Source organism: Pyrus communis, chromosome 2 (assembly GCF_041283825.1).
Source record: "Pyrus communis isolate YQ-2024b chromosome 2, ASM4128382v1, whole genome shotgun sequence".
Lineage (NCBI taxonomy): Eukaryota > Viridiplantae > Streptophyta > Magnoliopsida > Rosales > Rosaceae > Pyrus > Pyrus communis.
Window position 1 is genome coordinate 8495730 of NC_142566.1, and position 21326 is coordinate 8517055.

The 21326-nt window shown below is 35.9% G+C and overlaps 2 protein-coding genes across 3 annotated transcripts; both read right to left on the reverse strand.

The window, feature by feature from the left end:
* Positions 1-991: 991 nt before the first annotated feature.
* On the reverse strand, positions 992-4138 carry LOC148698512 (UPF0481 protein At3g47200-like). 2 transcript variants are annotated; one of them, XM_088683893.1, is made up of 4 exons: positions 4021-4138; positions 3326-3453; positions 3005-3058; positions 992-2742 (listed from the first exon to the last, which is right to left on the reverse strand). In XM_088683893.1, the coding sequence occupies exons 2-4, from the start codon at positions 3436-3438 to the stop codon at positions 1287-1289; spliced, it is 1623 nt and encodes a 540-aa protein (XP_088540019.1). In that variant the 5' UTR covers positions 3439-3453; positions 4021-4138; the 3' UTR covers positions 992-1286. The 2 variants fall into 2 exon arrangements, with proteins under 2 accessions (XP_088540019.1, XP_088540020.1); XM_088683894.1 differs by lacking the exon at positions 3005-3058.
* A 10014-nt stretch (positions 4139-14152) lies between these two features.
* Positions 14153-15019, reverse strand: LOC148698513 (uncharacterized). Its single transcript, XM_088683927.1, has one exon. It carries the CDS (start codon positions 14952-14954, stop codon positions 14355-14357), a length of 600 nt encoding a protein of 199 aa, XP_088540053.1. The 5' UTR covers positions 14955-15019; the 3' UTR covers positions 14153-14354.
* Between the last annotated feature and the right edge of the window lie 6307 nt (positions 15020-21326).

Here is a 21326-nt window from a genome sequence, read left to right on the forward strand (position 1 = left end):
GCACAATTCTTTGATTACCAAGATCTTCACCATAGCTTTTCATTTGAATATCTAACTCAAGCATTCGAACAAGATATACAAAAACTGATTCATGCTTAGCCATTCGAGCATATTCAAAGTCACGCCTTAAACCTTGAAGTTTCATAGATCTTACATGTTTGTCTCCCACAAACTCTTACTTCAACGTATCCCAAGCTTCTTTCACCGTCTCTAGTGTAGTAATTCTTTGGAAGATCTGATCAGATACAACCCCTTAAATGATGCCAAGAGCCTTTGCATCCTTGACAATATTTTCTCTTAGAAGCTCGTGCTCGTTTGCAATGAGCTCCTCATCCTTCTTCACTAGAGAACGGAAACCCTTCTCAACCATAAGCGAGAGCTCATGGGATCTAAATATAGTCTTCATTCTTATCTGCCAAAAATCAAAGTTTTCTCCATTGAAAACTGGTGCTCGAAGATCAGCACCACTCGATCCAACCATGTTAGATTTGTTATCGAATAACTCAGAAAGCTTTCAAAATTTTCTTTCATTGCAACGAAACTCGATTCTCCTTCGAGTTTCTTCGCTACCAACACTCACAGATTCACGCCCAGATTACAAAGGAACCTGGCTCTGGGGCCATGTTAGTATATTAATTTTGAGTGTACGTTTTATCTTAGAGTCATCCTATGAGATGATTACATTTGTCATGAGCTATGACTCAATAAAATCTAATCCAAGAGACCACATTGGATATGATCCAATGGCTCGCATTAAATCCTTCAACTTGAATTAAAAACAATCACAGCACATTGTGCACATATTTACATTGCATTAAATCCTACAACTTGAATTAAAAACTTGAATTAGCCTTAAGCTACATCCGAGTAGTGAGATTTGTTAGTCATATTTACATTGCTTCACAAATATAACATCTCTCTCTCCTTTGTAAATTAGGGATAGTATTTAGTAATTTGATTAGCCTAATGACATCTTCTATACTGTTCACAATTTGAAGAAACCTCGATAAAACGAGGGATATTAAATGAATTAGGAAAAGAGAAGTTACACACAGTCATGGGACATGAACCTTATTCCTCAGAGAACAATTAAAACAAAAAATTCAAGAAAAGAGGGAGGTATAACCCTGACCCATCTTGAAGGAAAAAATGGAAAATACAAGAAAAAGAGGGGAGACGTCGAACCCAACTTCTTGAAAGAAAATCCAAAAAAGGTATGGTAAGCGCCTCCATGCACTATTTAAAACTTATTTATTCTGTCTAATAAGAACTACAGAGCTTAATGCTTATGATTTGAGCGACTTTATGCTTCCAATGATGGAGAAAACCAGGACGAAAAGTCCCAGTATAGTCGAACTGCCTGTCCAAAGATCCTTGAAGTAAACTCGTTTCAGGGTCGCCACATGACGGTTCCAGAAATTCTCATAGTGCTTGTTAAGTTGTTTACAGACGTCAGCATAGCAGGATTTATCCTCCATAATCTGCTCGCAAAGTCTATTAACCAGCTTTGCCACTGCTTTGTTGCTGCCCAGCATGTTAACAATAACTTTGTTCTCAACCAGCAAATCAACATCTTCTACAGTGTCCACAAGTTGATCCATAAGCAAAAAGTAATTGCAGATATAAGGCTTGTCCGGGTACAAAAACTGCTCCAAGGCCATGATGTTTCGAATAACGAACTCTGTCTCATCCTTGACACAAAATTGTGCAAGCTTTAAGTTCATATTTCGAAAACACGCCAAGTTAAACTTGCATTTAGTAGGCTTGTCTCCTTTTATGATAAAGTATCCGTCTTCATGAAGTGGCGTAAACTTCACCCCTGCTGCCCTCAGCTTCCTTACAGCATATATATTTTTTATAGGATAAGCATTATGTACAAAGGTCATTTCTTCTTCGGGACAGAGAAAATGTCGTACCAGATCAGTGAAGTGTTTTGGTTTTACCCCATTCTTGACGGATTTTCCCTTGCTGTAATCTTTGAAGAACTCGCAGGTAAGCTTGAGAAAGGGATGATCAGGGACAGGTTCAACTTCTGGAACATCTATACAATCAGGGACAGGTTCAGCTTTTGGAACATCAATACAATGATCACCTGAGCGGAGAGGGTGGCATGGCAAGCAGTCCTGCTGGTCATGATTGGCACTACTGTTTCTATGAGCCTGTTCTTGTTCCTGTAATTCTTTCGAATGAGGGGAACAGGAGGCTGGCACCGCAAAGTCATATAGCTCTTGAAGAAGAGAATATGGAAGCTGGTTTTCAAACAATATTAGTTCCTGCTCTACAGCTTTCCTCAGCCACGGTGATCTTAAAATGTAATCGTTTTCATGATTTTTTGTTTCAGAGGAGTTCATCAAAAAGAGCTCAATGATGAAGCAGGCATCAACCACAATTATGTCAACAGGATCTTCTTCAAGCTCAATGGCCCCTGCATAACAACGAAGAATGTGTTCTTGACGAGCCCTGATGAATTTTTTTAGTGCAAAGTCCTTCTTCGAACAACGCGCGGAAAAATTCTTGTAGTACATATTTTTGTGGGTCTCCATGTCCTTGAGTTCCGGCTTGCCGTAGTGGAAAAGGCCGATTGATAGTAACTGAGGAGTGTATGCTGCTTCGTTTACTTTGCGAAGTTTGCTGGGAACCCTGTAGATACACCACTTGTCTGGCTGGTCCAAGACTACGTGGTCATGGAAATCTTGTTCGCAATCATTTTTCTCCCCGATTTGTGATGTTGTCTTTATCCTTCTGAAAATGACAATCAGTAAGGTAACAACATTAGTACTTCTGGAAATAATTTCCGTGGTAACTCTACTACAACAGCATTCGCTGTAAGAAATCATTTATAATTACATTCTTTTTATATGCTTGATATTTTTCTATTGGTTTTTTTATTCATATTTTTGTACTATAATTGGTAGGCATGAAAACATTTGATGAAGAGATGAAAACCATTTTACACTAAAATAATTTGTCACGGTATAAAAATAAAAAAAAAATTCTTGCAAACCTTAGGTTCTTCCGTCGATAATTTGTGCTTGCACCCCTGATGAAAATTTTGGGCCTGGCAGGATAAAAAGAAGTTTATGGTAAGTAGATGACATGCATTCTACTAACTATTGATTAAAACTTGGTAATTACCTTATTAAATTTTAAATCACGAGTGTTGCACTAAATACATTTTTGGTACCTGCTCAAATCTACTAACACACTTCCTGACACTCTATTATTTAGAGTAGCATTACCCTTCGAAAATTGCTTGAACAATCCCAGGATTGTATAAAGTATTGACACATACGATATATACACCTGAAAAATGGTTGTACGGTACCTGAGATTGAGAGACTTAGAGGTGTTGAAAGTGGGAGGATGTGGTGGAGGGTTAGACTTTCGACTACTGTACTCCGCAGTCTCCTCCCTTGGTTTTTTCCCTTTTCTGACCATTGTTCTCTTGGGTACCTGTAAGTGAAAAGCAACCCCATGTCTCAAGAAAAATTAATAGCTTTTTACAAGTGACACAAAATTTAATTGACCACGCAACAAAATCTTTCTATATGGATTCTTACAAATTTGGTTTATAAAATTTGGTAACTAGTTAACATTGAAAAACCACATAATTTAAACATTTGGTTTACAAACCATGCCATACAACATTTGGTTTATAAAAACACAATCTAACTGTGATATTTTCGTTTATTTATAAATTTAGTAGCTAGTTAACATTGAAAAACCACGCAGACGCGTACATGGGGTAGGCCACTTGCCCTAGACAATGTACTCGCCATCTTTCACCCAAGTCGAACTCCCCCCCCCCCCCTTAAAGATCTCCGAAAAATACTAGTTTCCATTGAACTATGTATCAGTAGTTCAGATTTCTATATATACTATCCATGTTAATCATTGCATGAATGATTTAAAACTGATCAATATTAATTTGCAAGCAATGATCTCTCACTAAAAAAAGTGTGTAAACAGAAATATATTATTATATAATTTAGCAAAAAATGAAAATTGTGATTGAAGAACCTGTATGTTTATCCAGAAGCAGTGTGAAGTTCTCCAGCCGACCACGACGAAGTTGACTTGCAAGTGGTCTTCGTATTATTGTTAAATCAAGAAACTGGTGTGGTTCTACCGACAAGATCCAAGACTTTGGCTACATTGACCTGACTATACCAGACTTTCAATCACCGCCGTCCGAAGTATCCAACCGTCGGAGTGATACCACGTCACGACTTTGTTTTTCTTCATCCTTTTGGCGTTTAGTTCAATTTTATTTAGTGGACGATCTGAATGGTGAAAGATTTATGATTGCGGACTGGTCTTTATCATTATTGGTTGCTCTGTCACTGTTTAGGGATTTTTATTGGAGATTGCACTGAGATACCCTTTATGGGCAGGGGTAATGTTTAGGGAGATTAAAATTTATAGACAAAATTAGTAAATTAAATAATATAAAAATTGATGCTTGAATTATTATTTAATGTTTATTATTTATTGATGACATGTCATTTAATTTGTAAAGTTTTTCTACAAATTTAGTCTCTATAATATTACTTTTGTGAAGTAATGTATCCATGAAAAACCCTAGTACTTAAACAAACACTTGATGTTAGGTCAACCGCCTCCTAGTAAATTAATTGAACTGTGACAAAGACTAGTAATAATATGCATAAATTCAACTAGCAGTGCCAATTGAACTTTAATCCGTGTATTAAACGGAGAAGGTGAAGCCAAGTTGTTTAATGGATAGTTTTGTGCGATAGTTTCACGGTACTTAAAGTTATTATTATAATATATATATATATATATATATATTATGGGGTATATATAATATCGAACTTCAACTATCTGAATAGTTTATTTTTCAAGTTACACCTCATAGATTTTTTTTTTTTTTTAAATATTAACCAAATCGGAAATATTTGAGGAATTTAATTGAGTTCAAGGAAATTAACGAACACTTTGTTCTATACGAAAGAGTGAAATTTCATCATGATAATTAAATAGGATGGTTTCAGATTGAATTAAATTTTTATAAGGATGATTTATGAATCTAGACTTACAAAATAGACAGTTCGAATCGTTGAAATTCGATGTGGAGTGAGTTTAACAACTAATGCTCATCTTTTGGGAAAAAAAAAAAAAAAGGATCGTTAAGAGCACTTCCTGTGTTGGAAGGCTCCCCAGGGCAACTGCCTATTGAATTCCCTCCAGTGAATAGTAACTGCCTTTGATGAATAGTAATTACCTTTTGCATCTCCACCCCTAACCTGAATAGTCATGGCAATAGGTAATAAAATATTAGTATTTTTTTTTTTATAAAATAATAAAAAATAATTTTATTTGTAATTTCTGATAGGATTTTTAATTGGTCTCGTTGTACCACGTGTCATTAAATAAGAAATTACAACCCAAAGTATTTGAGAAAATATAAAATTGTGGTGTAAGTTGGAAGATATTTATAGAAAAATTAAATCAATTTTTTTAATTTAAAAAAAATTCTAATTTTTTATTAATTTTTTACATTTTTTATTAATTTAATAACGTGGCTAACGTGGGCTGGAGCAAGGAAGGCTGGCGCTTTGGGTTTCTGAGCAGCTGCTCCCCATAGCAATGCATAACGCTGGACTTGCTCTAAAGGGGCTGAGGCTGTATATATGTGTGTGTGTGTGTGTTTGTGTATTGTTATATTAGTATTTATGAATAATTAATTTCTTGGGTTTGCTCGTTAGTTTATGATTTGTGTCTAACCCATTCAAATTATGATTTCATAGGTTTTGCTCTTTATAAACAAAATTTTATAGTTTTGGTATAAATGATAAGTTAATAAAATGTAACTTTCAGCTTCTAACTGTCTTGACAATCTCATTTGTTTCTTCGTCTATTTATTTTCAGATTGGTATCAGAGCATGTTTGATCCTTTGGGATTTAATCTACTTGATTTGTCTATTGCTCTTCGCCTCTCCTACTTCTCCTTTGTTTGTTTGTCTAGTTTGGATCAATATGCTTAGTTGTCGTTCATACAAGTTGGATGGATGAAGTGGAAGAGTGCATCAAATGTGTTATGGAATAGAAGTATGCCACTAAAGCTCAAGGAAAATTTTTATAGAACGATAGTAGGTAGCAATGTTTTGTGGCACATAATGTTGGGCGGTTAAGCATTAACATGTGCAAAAAAATGAATGTAACGGAATGGTTTGTTAGATGTATAGGCATAAAAAAAAGGATATGGTGAAGAACGAGAATATCTGGGTTAAAATAAAAGTGGCTACAATTGAAAATAAGATGATAGAAAATCAATTTAGGTGGTTTGAATATGTGCACCGAAGACTTAATGATGCAGGGCGCAGCGGATAGAAACGAAATAAAATGACAGATAGAATGGATAGGTAGGGTCCACTATCCCCGAGAGGCCTAAAAACCCTATAAACTTTGGTTCTAGTACCAGCCTACAACGTAGACACTAGAAAGAACAAAGTAGCAGACTCTTACAAAGAGAAAGGCACAAAACTGAAACAGAGATACACTTTGAGAATTTTCATTAATAAAAAACGTCCAACCTCTTCATCTTACAGCAAGAAATGATTTTTATAACCATTTCGTAACTTATATTCAGAAATTGAAAGACAATAGGATTAAATATACATAAAACTAAATTAAAGTCACATAAAACTGAAAATTACATAACTAAAGTAATGATATTAGCCATAAAACGTCTTGAAAGAAAACTGATCAGCCAATATGTATTGAACCACCCTCTTTACTCCAGCAAATAAATTTATCATCCAATAATTTAGTGTGCTCCATGCGAAATGAATCTTTTATTTCCCATCCTGCATCATTCTCCCCTTCTCGAAGAAAAATCTTCCTCGAGTTTTGTTTGTAAGAACAAGTATCCAAACCGCAAAGTGCTGCAACCATTCTGCCTTGCCGTGCATTGTTTTCTTTTTCACATTTACAAACAGATTCTTTGCATAGAATATACAGAGATTAGCCATCTCTTACAATCGAACTATAGCGTCAGGATATGAACAGAATGTATCAATATTCAAAACTTTTAACAAATCGATCCTTTCACTCAACCTCTTGTTGATGGAAGCATGTATAAAATCCAACCAAACTGGATCATGGAATTGAAACTTAGCAAAAGTTTCCACCAGCTCTGTCAAAACGATTGTGTTCATTTGTTTTCTTTTGTGTTCAATTTTGAATTCAAAAAGCAAATTGTTGTCATCATGAATATCCTTGATAAAATTCAAATAGATCTCTTGATTATCCACTCCAACCTGCAGAGAAAACTCTTGGCCACCAATACCATCACTAATTGTAGGATCATCAGCAACATCACGATACATAAAATTATAATGACATATACCACAACAAATTTCACAAGAACCATTTGGACAAAGATCAAACATTGGAGGAAGATCAAGATTTAAAGAATTATCACCTGAAGAATTTTCACAACATATTGGACATGAACTATCCAAGCAACGATCAAATATTGGAGGAAGGTCTAGATTTAGATCTTCATCTATTGGTAGTTGCGGCATGTTGGTGTTGTTACCCTTGATACAGCGTCACCCTTGGATCAAGCTGATGCTCTGATACCAACTGATGCAGGACATGAAATAAGACCATCGGAAGATTCAATACATTTGGCTTTTGAAATTCAGTCGATATACATGGAATACAAGGGTTCTGAAGTAATGGATTTATGTAATAATTCAATCTTTATTTAATGTAATAAATATATGTTAGTGGGGTAATATTAATGAGTTCATTAACTCTAGTAATGATGCATGAACTATGATGCATGTATCAGTAATTATTAAAAAGGGGTTTAAGCATCTATAAATTCATGTATTTGTAAAAGAAAAGGGGAGGAGTTGTTTAAATTATCATATTGATATTTGAGTTGTAAACTCATTTTTATGTGTCTTTCTCTTGTTTAAGAGTCTATTGATTTATTCTTTCTAGTGTTTACATTGTAGGCTGGTACTAAAACCAAAGTTTATAGGGTTTTCAAGCCTCTCCTTGCACAAGGAGATAATGGATCCTACCTATCAATCCTATCTGTCATTTTATTTGTTTTTATCCGCTGCATTCTGGATCAGTTGGTATCAGAGCGTTAGCTTGATCCAAGGGTGACGTTGTAACAACACCAACATGTCGCAACTACTAATAGATTGAGGTCTCAATCTAGATCTTCCACCAATATTTGATTGTTGTTGTGAGGGTTGTGAAATTTGTGATGCAATTCCAAGTGGACGGGACCTTGGAAATGTTGAAGGCTACAACTTTAAGTTTTTCTTTGAAGATATGGAAGTCGAGTCCCATGGCTTGTTTCACTTGTTGGGTAGTTCTGAATTTATTGATTTGATTGGAGTTGGTAATTTCAATTCAAGTACTACAAGGAACTTTGCAAATACAACTAATCAAATGAAAATTTATTGGGTAGACGTCCAGATCAAGACCTTGGTTGTGGAGCATATTTTATGCAATTCAAAGTTTCTCATTTATTCAAAGTATCTATTTGTTTGGAGTGGAAGATATCAATATTTTGTCTCCAAAGCGGATGGTGATTCAAATTTGAGGACGAATTCTCTCCAACTCGATGAGAATGATGCAGGACATGAAATAAGATCATCGGAATATTCAATACATTTGGTTTTGAAATTCAGTCGATATACATGGAATACAAGGGTTCTAAAGTAATGAATTTTATGTAATAATTCAATCTTTATTTAATGTAATAAATATATGTTAGTGGGGTAGATTAAGTGGGGTTAATATTAATGAGTTCATTAACTTTAGTAATGATGCATGTATCAGTAATTATTAAGAGGGAGTTTAAGCATCTAAATTCATGTATTTGTAAAGAAAAGGGGAGAAGTTGTTTGAATTATCATATTGATATTTGAGTTATAAATTCATTTTTATGTGTCATTCTCTTGTTTAAGAATCTGTTGCTTTGTTCTTTCTAGTGTCTACATTGTAAGATAATCCTAGAACCAAAATTTATAGGTTTTTAGGCCTCTCCTCACACAAGAAGATAGTGGACCCTACCTATGAATCCTATCTGTCATTTTATTTGTTTTTATCCGCTGCATCCTGCATCACTTAGAGATGCTCCAGTTAGTAGATGCAATTATGAGACAGAGGCTATCTGAACTACCACCTCTGCTCCAATACATAAAGCAACTCCAGCTTGAAGGGAAAAGGATCATCGCCGGATCCTTTTTCTAGGGATCCTAGAGATCTCATGATCGCGACCGTTCATCGTACATCGTGCGGTCAGTCTTTATTAGTTACTATTTATATTTAATTTTAAAATAATTTCTGACCACATGATGTACGATAAACGGCCCCAATCACGGAATTCCTAGAATCCCAAAACAAAAGAATCGAACGAGGATCATTTTCCAACTTGAAGCTATTGTAGCAGCTCTGTCCCATTCATCGTTGTTTTCTGTTAAAAAGAAAAGTTAGAAAAACCTAGGGAGATTTGGAAAAAGACACTAAGAAAATACATAAAGTACTTGAGCTAACGGAAGACTTGACACAAATCTGAGCGAGTCGCTTATTTAGGATTGATATAGCCTACCACACTTAGTGGAATAAGGTTTTGTTGTTTTTTTTGTTGTGTGAAGCTAACGCATTGACTGTGTTAAGTTGGCTATCATGAAGAACAAAGATACAAGCCACTGCATCTAACATGCCCGTTGCCTAGAACCATCGCCTGAATTTGCTGCCCAAATCCCATTATCGCACCCACCAACCTGCACTCACAACCTCTACCCCGTCGCCACTTAACCATCATGCCAGACTATCACCATCTCACTACGAGACACACCTGTCTGAGCGTGGATCCCAATGCCGCACAACAGCTTCCCCCTGCCTTGCCTACGCTTGAAATTAAAGGCCTGCAATTTAAAACCAAACCGAGATCGAACCCGCTTGCACCCGCACCCTAATACATAGTCGTCACCCGTTCTACAAAAATCAAAGTCCTGATTGCTTGAGCCATGCCTTAGTCGTGCCTGCAACTTCATCTCGTCACGCCTGCAACTTTATCTCGTCACATGCGTGATTACCCAGAAGACTCTTGTTTTGCAGATAAGAACTTACAGTTAAAAAAAAAAAAAAAAAAAAAAAAAAAAAAAAAAAACCAAGGAAGAAGAACAAAGGGAAAGGAAGAAAAGAAATAAACTGTTAGTTTAGGCCCACACGGGCTTGGTTTGTTTGAAGTCTTTGAAGCCCAAATGAGTTTTTGACATGTTTGGAAGTTTTTTTTGTGACTATCACTCAAGTGTTTGGATTTGTGACTACTCGAGTGATAGTGTTACTTTCATCCGTTTGTTGCTGCAATTGGGATATGGAACTCTTGTTGTTTAGTAACGGGGAGCACTCATAGGCTTTCTCTTCATACTCTCAACATCAACATGTTTGGATCATGTGTGATTACCCAGAAGACTCTTGTTTTGCAGATAAGAACTTACAGTAAAAAAAAAAAAAAACAAGGAAGAAGAAAAAAGGGAAAGGAAGAAAAGAAATTGAAAACTATTAGTTTAGGCCCACACGGGCTTGGTTTGTTTGAAGTCTTCGAAGCCCAAATAAGTTTTTGACATGTTTGGAAGTTTTTTTTTGTGACTATCACTCAAGTGTTTGGACTTGTGACTACTCAAGTGATAGTGTTACTTTCATCTGTTTGTTGCTGCAATTGGGATATGGAACTATTGTTGTTTAGTAACGGGGAGTACTCATAGGCTTTCTCTTCATACTCTCAACATCAACATGTTTGGATCAAAATCAGATTGTCAGTTCAAATCAGTTTGTCGCCAGTCAGAATCAGAATTAGTTTGCAAGTCAAGTCAAGTCAAGTTCATTAGTCCAGTCCAATTCATCACCAGTTTAGTTAGCCAGCATGTCCACTTAGCAAAGTTTGCTTGTCCGTTTAGCAAAGCCTACATTTACATCTGCTTGTTTGAAACTCATGTCGTGTGATGCCATGCGTTTGATGATGGGTGTTGAAAATATTAGTATTTTATGGTTATTTAGTGTTAGAACCAAATTTGCACACAGTCATAGCAGGTGGAGATGCTTAAATCCATGTACCTGTAAAATAACAAACAACCATGAGCAAGCCAAAGACCTCCGTTGCAGGGTTGGGGGTGGTTGTGCGGGTCAAAGGCTTTCTGACAGTCAAGTTAGTAAGATAATAAGTGTGCAAAAATTGCAATACCAAAGATAAACCCTAGAACGGTGAGTTTATACCAATCAAGGAGATGACCTTTTATTATAGCAGAATCCTTATTAAACCGGGATAACCCTAGAGGATATCTAAGAAGTAGATATTGCATTCTCTTAGGAGTATAATTACTTGTGACGCACGCTAATCCTTAGATTGTAAGGACTCCAATATCATAGGAAACCTGTTAATTCCTTGTTGGATTAGGCTTCTATATCTTCCTGAACAAGCATGATCACTCTCAGTGAAGTCATTTACCTTGGCCCACTGATTCCTAAACATGATGATGGTGGCATTGCTGCTCCGTTTATTCAGCTTCGCAATAGAGGTTGTTGAGTCCATAACCAAACTTCTGAGGCATGCGTATCTGATCTGCCTTACATCCAACATTGGAAAATCATGGTCTAACATTTAATTATTTGGGTTTGCTTGTTAGTTTAGGATTTGAGCCATCTGAATTAAAGTTTCTTAGGTTTTGTTCCCTATAAATATAACTTGTAGTTTAGTATGAATAATAAGTCAGTAAAAAATGTAGCCACCAGGTTGTAGCCATCTCAACAATCTCATTTATTTGTTTTCTGTTAATAATATAATGTTCATTCGTACGTTCGTTTATTTTCAACTTATATATATATATATATATATATATATATATAACGCTTTTTAGCCAAAATAGTCCTTGAAATTTGCATAACTCCTCATTTTAGTCCCTTAGATTTGAAATCGATAGAATTGTTTAAAATTAACGAGAAGTCCTTTTGTTCCCAAAAAAAAAAAAAAAAAAAAAAAATTAAAGAGAGGTCCCAAGTATAAATTTATATTTTTACTTTCCAATGATTAATTTTTCTAAATTTACAAATTTCCATTTCATTGTTAATGTCTTTTTAACTACTAGCTAATAGCTATGTGGGTTTGAGTTTTAAATATTCATTCCAATTCAAGTCTAACCTTCAACAAAGAGTAATGCGTAGACCAAATTTGCAAATCATATGACGTGTCACCAATAAGTTTAATTTAGTGCTTATTCATTACTTACAAATACCAATTAAAGACTTGAACATATGATTAATTTTTTAGTCCTATACTAACAAGGTTAGTAAACAAGAGAAAAAATCTCACAATTTGTATAGAAACACTTTAAAAGTTCAAATAGAAGGGAAATAAGACTCTTCATCTATCTACTTAAAGCTGATGTTTTTTTGTTCTCTACTCGTAGTACAAAATAAATTACTTGTTCTGTATTTCTAAATAATTGAGTTTGAAGTGCTTTATTAAGTATAATTTTATCTAAATCTTACATGTGAAAACAAATCATTTTTCTTATATAAAATTAGGTCATATTTCTTGGCTCGGCCTGGGCCTCAAAATTCCCAAGATCGGCCCTGTCCAAACTTTCCCTCAACCTCCCTCTTGAATCCTAATTTCGCAGACCATCAAAAACCATGCCCACTCTTTACAACAGATCCATTAATTGCTCGCGCCGTTGCTAGTTGCCCAGCCATGAAACGGGCAGTTTCAGATTTGGTAGAGGAATCCTCTGGCGGGCAGCTACCTAATCCTTCATAAACCCTACGGTTTTGTTAGCTTCTACATTTCTAGTCCTTCCATGAACTTAACAGTTTTATGGAACAAGTAACCATTATTTACTCTCAAAGATGTAATATGTGTTTTAAGACACTTTCAACGACATCATAACATGCGAATATTTCACCCAAAAAAGATCATCTCTCTTAACCAAGTAGCAACGACAAACACTACAACACTTGCTACCTCGCTCGCTGGTCGTGAGGTGGACAGCTACAATGGTCGTAGGGTGTATTGAAGCAGCAACTGCGGCAGCAAGTGTTGCAGCGTTTATTGCTACAATTTGTTCCTTAACAAGTGTTCCACATTTAACAACCTCCCTAGAAGCTAACCTTGATAAGGGAAATCAAGGACAGACCATATACTCCAATACAGAAGTTGAAGAAATTCAACAAGAACTTCAGAAAACAAACTGCAAGGAAAGGAAATTCATAACTCCGTCCCCGTTTTCCTCCTCTCTTTGACCTAGAAACTTTCATGCACAGCAATACAGGAATATTGATCGAAACAGAAAAATGTATACAGATACCATCTCTATCTGTTGCTTGAGCAATAGACAGTTTGTTTCAAGTGAAATTTGTCCATGACAAAGTTGCATGATGCAAACAAGCAGAGAACACACACCGATAAGGCAATATTAACAGATCCGAATATTGTATGAATCCAATATCAAGCTACGACAAGCTAACCATAGATCAAGCAACACAAAGTCAACGTAATAGTTTTCTATAACAATGCTTCTTGGAGTTTTATTTGAGAATCCAAAATTTTCATCACATGAGTTAATCAGATACGAATATGCGAGATTGGCACCCTCAACTGAACCATTGAATAAAACTGTTCTGCAGACAAGCTCTCCAAATATTTGAACATACAAGAGAGCGACATAAACAAGGTTAGGAAAAAGAAAAACTGCAAAAACAGGTATATGCAACCTATTTCAACTCGAAAACGCTTTTTTAAGCAAGAATCTGCACTTGGGAGTTCTATTACAAAGACAAATACCTAAAAACACTACGGAGAGGGCACAAGAACAATAAAAAGCCGAAACAGAAGCTAATTATGAGTCAACTAGGTCACCCATATCTGTAACCAAGCGAAAATGAAGCCTTCGAAACTGGTCCAAACAAACCAACACTGCTTGCTCGCATAAATTAAAGATTTTTGAACACCTTAACCAACTATTACTAACAAGATAACAGCGATTAACGCAGGCAATGTGGATACAATCCACAAACAAAATACATGTATTGTGCAAGTACTTTGAAGTATCGAAACGAAACACCAATCTATCAACACCATCATATAACTCACAATCAGTAACTTAATCTTTGTCTTCCTTTCCATTCATCGAATAAATATCAACCATAAGTAATTCATAACTGCAAAATTCGAGCAAGCAAAAGATTTCGCATACGAAAGAAACTATATTCGGAACATAGCAACTCTGAAAACAAAAACAAAGGATCAAAATTGAATCCAACCCTAAACATAAAACCGAAAAGCAAACGAACTGACTAGCCTATTCGTGGTCGTTGTTGTTCTTCTTCCTCCTGTTCTTGCTGATCAAATGCTCCGGAACCGGCTGGAGGAGCTTCCGATCCTTCGTCTTTGCAATCTTCTTGATTGTCTTCGGGTTCGAAATCACCTGCAGCTTAGTCCCAGACCTCAAGATATTCTCCTTCTTCTTCTTCTCCCTCTCCTCCCTCTTCCTCCTCTTCTCCTCCTTGTTCTTCTTGATCTCGTCCTTCAGCTCCGTCATTCTCTCTCTGTAAGCCCTCTTTATCTCCTTCGCCTTCGCCCTTTCCTCGAACGTCGTTCCCTTTCGGCTAACATGCGCCGCCGACGCTCTCTGCTTCCTCGGCTGCTTCCACTTCCGGCCGGAGACTTTTCCCGCGATGACGCCGTCGTAGCTCGGCTTCCCGAAGCTGGGCTTGTCAGGATTGTCAGACGAGGGTACCGCCGACCGCTTCGCTGGAGGTGGATACGAGTCATCGATTTCCATTGCAGCGCCGCCAAAGACAGAGGCATCTTCGTCAGAGGCTTGGGGGTTTCTCTTGCGCTTGTTGGTTTTGCCACCGAAGCCTTCGTCTAGGCGGCGGAAATCGATTGTGCAGGCCATGGATGAAGGGACTTGTTTGCTTTACAGACCTAGGTCTTTTACTCGCCCACCACCACAAACACAGGATTGTGCTATTTATATGCAAATAGTAAGAATTAAAACATTTTATTTTATTACGGAATACTGCAATTACAAAAAGGTTTGTACTATCCACACAAACATTTTTTTACTTCTCACATATTTTTTATAAGTCCATGACCATATAAGAGCACAATAACATTTTAAACCTCTACGAATGGTGCCTTACCGTAATAACAGAAAGTAATTATGCATTTTAGTACAAGTTCAATTTTTATTAATTTTCTTTTTTCTTAACAATTTGCTGTCTAACCCATTAATGTTAACAATCCTCTAAAAGTATAAATTTTGAACCACTGGTATGACATTAATAGTTTGGTTCTTATCTTTAATCTCTAATATTAAAAAGTGACAAGTAAATTTTGATGTCTCAAAACTTTACGAAAAACAATTTGACTAAAAAGCCCCTCAAACAAAAAAACTTATAACTGACAGAAAGAATAGGATTATAATTGCTAAGGGTATTTTAGTAAATTTATATTAAAACTAACTATTTTAATTAACCAAAAAGATGATAATTATCCATTGTGTAGTTCTACAGTTGTAGATCTCCCTCACTCGTACCCCACGTCCCACTTTTTTTCTTCCTTTTTTTTTTTTTTTTTTTTCACCTTTTTCATGCCAAACCCCTTCCATAATATATAGTTTCTTGCAGGGTCTGGGAGGCAAAACAAAATGAAAAAAAAATTCAGATCACTGTAAAAGCCCTTGGCATTGGAGATTTCTTCCTTGGAAGTGAACGAAAAAAAATTCAAAACTGCCAAAGAAAAATCAAATATAATATCCAGTAACATTTTCGTGCATAAAAAACTGAAGGTATTTTTTTTATTTATTTTTTTATCACAAATAGTTTCTGAAATTGACCAAATTCATCATTTTAGTCTCTCACTTTCAAAATCAATCAATGTCTTTCCTAACATTCATTACCCCACATCAATTTGATCATTCTGTTAAGATTTTGTTAACTATTTTGTTAGTTTGTACGTGAGACTCACAAATCTAATGAAATTGTGACACGTGGATATAAAAAAGAAAGGTTTTATCACAAATGGTCCCAGATATTGATCCAACTCTTCATTTTGGTCCCTAAGTTTCAAAAATTGATAAATTTGGTCACTAACCTTCAATACTGTACGTCAATTTAATCTTTTCGTTAAAGTTTCGTCAATATTTTTTGTCCCACTAATCTAATCATATGGTACCTCATGGATTAACTATAAGAAACTATTTTCTTATGATTTAAAATTAAAAGTAATATAAGAAACTAAAAACCAAAACTAAAAGAAAAAAAGAAAGTCATTGTTGTCTTCACCACGGTATGCTCAAAAAGAAAAGGAAGGCACCATGATACCACTAAAGTACTTGACCTCCTGAACTCACCACTCGTTCTCTCTAATTGTTATAATCCTATCTTAAAAAAAAGTTTCTAATAGTTAATCCACATAGAGCCATATGATTGGATTAGTGGGACCATATCAGCACACAAACGAAAAATATTGATGATATTTTAACGGAATGACTAAATTGATGTGTGGTAGTGAAAGTCAGGGACCAAATTTATCGGTTTTTGAAACTCAATGACCAAAATGAGGAATTTGATCAATGTCAGGGACCATTTGCCATAAAAATTCTTATTTTGTGTAATCCATATGTTACCATTTCATTGGATTTGTGAGTCTCACATACAAATTAACAGAATAGTTTACGGAATCTTAACGGAATGACTAAATTGATGTGTGGCAGTGAATGTTAGGGACGACACTGATTGATTTTAAAAGTAAATGACCAAAATAATGAGTTTGATCAATCTCAATGACCATTTGTGATAAAAACCCAAAATTGAATAGTCAATCTCTCAGTATTTGCTTCCACTTTTTCCTTCTCTTTTGTCTTCTTTCACTTTTGATTCCTATCTCAATTTTTATTCTGTATTTTGATTTTAGATTTTGGGTTTGTTTCTAGCATTGCAAGGTATAGTTTAATCACTTCAAATATATACTGCTCTCTCATTATATTGCTTTTTGATTATATCTTCATCTTCTCCATAAACATTGTCTCGCCTCCAATATCTTCATCTTCTCCATAGACATCATTGGTTCCTCCTGTGTTATCTGGTATTCAGACAAGATTGAGAACTAACACCATAACCAGACAAGATTATATTGCAGTCATTGCAACTTTTCCAAAAGTTCAATCTTTAAATTTAATTGACGATAGTCATTTTTTAGGATTGTCAAAGAAGAATTTGATGCACTGCAAACTTATTCATCTGAGCCTTCTACATTCAAACAATCTTCTTATATTCCTTATTGGAAAATGGCCATGCGAGAAGAATTTGATGCACTACAAACTCAAGGTACTTGGGTTCTTATTCCTTCTCTTCTGATAAAAAAATGTTATTGATAGTAAATGGGTTTACAAAATCAAAAGAAATTATGATGATTCCATATCTAGATACAAAGCAAGGTTGGTTACTCAAGGATTTAGTCAAGAGAAAAGATTGGACTATATTGAAACCTTTAGTCCAGTAGTAAGACATACCATAATTAGGTTGGTTCTAGCTGTTACTGCCATCCATCATTGGGATTTACGACAGTTAGATGTTAAAAACCATTTCCTTCATAGAGAATTACAGGCAGAGGTTTACATGAAGCAGCATCATGGGTTTGTCAATTCTAGTTGTCCTTCTCATGTTTGCAAACTAGTTAAATCTATCTATGGCTTAAAACAAGCTTCCAGAGCTTAGAATGATAAGTTCACAACCTACTTGATAGCTTTTCTCTTTGATCCTAGTTTGTTTGTTAAAAATGAAGGTGTTCATGTGGTTATCTTACTATTGTATGTGGATGATATCATCGTCACTGGTTCAAACCCTACGATTATTCAATATGCCATTAATACTCTTAGTGCAGTGTTTGATCTCAAGGATATAGGCAAATTATCCTATTTTCTTGGTCTTCAAGTTTCTTATAAATCAAATGGTGACATATATGTGAATCTGTCCAAATATGTCAAAGATCTTATTCATAAGGCTGTCATGGATGACTGCAAACCTTGTTCAACTCCTTGCAAGCCTCATATCAAGTTCTTACAAACAGAGGTTATATTATTAAATGATCCCTATTTATTAGTAGTCTTGTAGGAGATTTACAATACCTCACTTTCACAAGACCAGATATGGCTTTTGCAATTAACATAGTATGCCAGTATATGAGTGCTCCAACTGATGTACATTTTGGAATAGTTAAAAGGATCTTGAGATTTTTACAAGGAACAATGTGGTTTGAATTTTATTGCAGCATCTCTATCTCTTACTGCATAGAGTGACTCAGATTGGTTAGCTGACTTGAACACCCAGAGATCTATTACTAGTTATGTGGTATTTTTTGGAGATAATCCAATTTGAGGGCAATCCAAGAAACAAGCATCTGTTTCTAGGAGCTCTACAGAAGCAAAATATAGGGCCTTAGCTCATGCCACAGCTGACATTTCTTAGATTCAATTGTTACTCGAAGATCTTCATGAAGTTTTGGTGTCCCCTCCACTTATTCATTGTGATAACCAATCTGTTATTGCTTTGAGCTTGAATCCTATTCAACATTCTCATATTAAGCATTTGGAAATTGATGTACATTTTGTTCGAGAACAAGTTCAAAAGGGTGATTTGGTGGTGCAGTATATATCAACGCAGGATCAGGTGGCAGATGTTCTTACTAAGAGCCTTCATGGTCCAGATTTTCTCAAGCATTGTTTCAATCTTAGACTCAGTTATCCTAGCTAAGATCCAGGGGGTATTGGCTATGTATATCATATCAGTATTTTCCACATCAGCTTAATAATAGCTATACCACATAAATAGTAATAACACATTAGTTGTGGCTTATGTCCTAAGCTACCTAGGTTGAATATTAGTGCACAAATACATTTTCCTTCTCATGTCTAAAGGATAAGTTTGATTGTAATAATTGTTTTCTCTAGTGAAATACATTTCAGCTTTCTGTGTGTTCTTGATTTCTTGGCTTTCTGCTTTGAGTGTTAATAGTATTAAACCAACTCTCTCTCTCTCTCTCTCTATCTCTCTCTCTCTCTCTCTCTCCCTCTATCGTAATAGTAAGATTTGAAAAAGTAATGGAAAAATATTTTACAAAAACACTCTCTCTTCTATACCTTGATCATCGGTCATCGCTAACTTGTAGCAAGGTCAAGGTTGTACTAGTAAGGAATTGGTATCTAACATAACAAGAGAGAGGGAGAGAGTTTAAAGAGCTTTGAGTCTTCAGACATTTAAGAGGGAGAAAGGGAGGGAAATAGGGATGAAGATAAAATTTGCAGGAAACGGCCTAAAATAGATCTTATTATTTGCATATAAATAGAAAAATCCTGAAAAGCCCAACTTCTGGAAACTAAGCGATGACGGCACTTTAGGGCCTAAAATAGAATGTTTTAATTCTTGTTATTTGCATATAAATAGAAAAATCCAATGTTCGTGGTGGCACATGAGTAAAGACCTAGGTCTGTAAAGTAAACAAGCCCTTTTATCCATGGCCTGCACAATCGATTTCCACCGCCTAGACTAAGTCTTCAACAGCAAACCTAAAGTGCAAGAGAAACCCCTAAGCCATTGATGAAGATGCCTCTGTCTTTGGCGGCGTTGCAATGGAAATCGACGACTTATATCCATATTCAGCAAAACGGTCAGCGGTACCTTTCTCTGACAATCCTGAGAAGCCCAGCTTTTGGAAACTAAGTAATGACTACATGATCGCGGGACAAGTCTCCAGCTAGAGATGGAAGTAACCAAGGAAGTAGAGGGCATCAGTTACACAAGTTAGCCGAAAGGGAACAACTTTCGAGGAGAGGGCAAAGGCGAAAGAGATAAAGAGGGCTTACAAAGCAAGAATGACGGAGCTGAAGGATGAAATAAAAAAGAACAACGAGAAGAAAAGGAGGAAGAAGGAGGAGAGGGAGAAGAAGAAGAAGGAGGAGAATATCTAGTAGTTATATAGTCACTATAAGAATAAGACAACTAATAAAGTCACTTCAAGAATTTTTGCTTGTAGTAAGGAGGGTTTTCGCCCTAAAACATAAGCAGGATCACAAGATAAAGAAGACATGGGTAGAGACAAGGATTGTCTCCCCTCCCATTTTTCATCATCTCCTACTTTCTCAGCCATTGATTGCATGCCAAGTTAGCGTAATGCTCCAGATTCTATCACGTCACCAACAACACTAAAGTATCTTTAAAGTAGTGTTATTCATACAGTAATTTTTACTTCTAACACACCCTTGTTAATTTCTATCCATTGATCTTCTTCAATTCATTCGATCCGAAGATCAAAAATAGACAGGAGTGTGCGAAAGGTAAAAGTGGGTGCATTACAAATACTTGGGCTTTCCAACTTTTGTAGGGAAGAATAAGAAATATACTTTTTCCTTTATTAAGGAGAATGTCACTCAAAGGTTACACAGTTGGAAGACCAAGTTGTTGAGTAGTGCTGGTGATAAGCTACTTATAAAGGTGGTTACCCAAGCATTCCCCGCGTATGCTATCTAGAGTTTTTTTGCTTCCCAAAATATTTTGTGAGGAACTTCAACAATTGATAACATGATTTTTGTGGAGCAGCAATGTTGAGGCACAGAAGATCCATTAGATGTATTGGGAGAAGATGAGTTAGCCAAAGTGTGAGGGGGCTTAGATTTTCGTGATTTATATGCATTTAATTTAGCGCTTCTTGCAAAACAGGGTTAGTGAATTCTACATAATCCAGACTCTTTGTTGGTAAAGTATTGAAAGCCAAATATTTTTCGGATGGTAATTTTTCAAATGCAATGGCCCTTCCTCATGCGTCATATGCATGGAAGAGTATTGTGCATGCAAGGAAGTGTTGGAACAAGGGTCAAGATTGGCCATTGGCAATGGGGAGAAAGTGCGAGTATAGAGGGATAAGTGGCTGCTAAAGCCTTCAACGTTTAAGGTTCTAACATCAGCCCCTCTAACCTTGGGAACTTGTTGGTAAGGGATTTGATAGATGTTGATTCTATGTGCTGGAAAGTTGAGGTGCTATAACACCTCCTTGCCGAAGTGGCTATACGGGGCTGTGGCAAGCCATCTGGAAGGCGTAAGTGCCACCTAAGGTGAAGAATTTGGGTTGGAGAGTGTGCATTGATAGTCTTCCAACAAGGGTGAATCTTCAAAAAAAAAAAAAAAAAAAAAAAAAAGGAATTCAACCAAAGGCGATTTTTCTTAGGTGTGATGCTCTCCATGAACTGCACAACACGTTCAACATGACTACA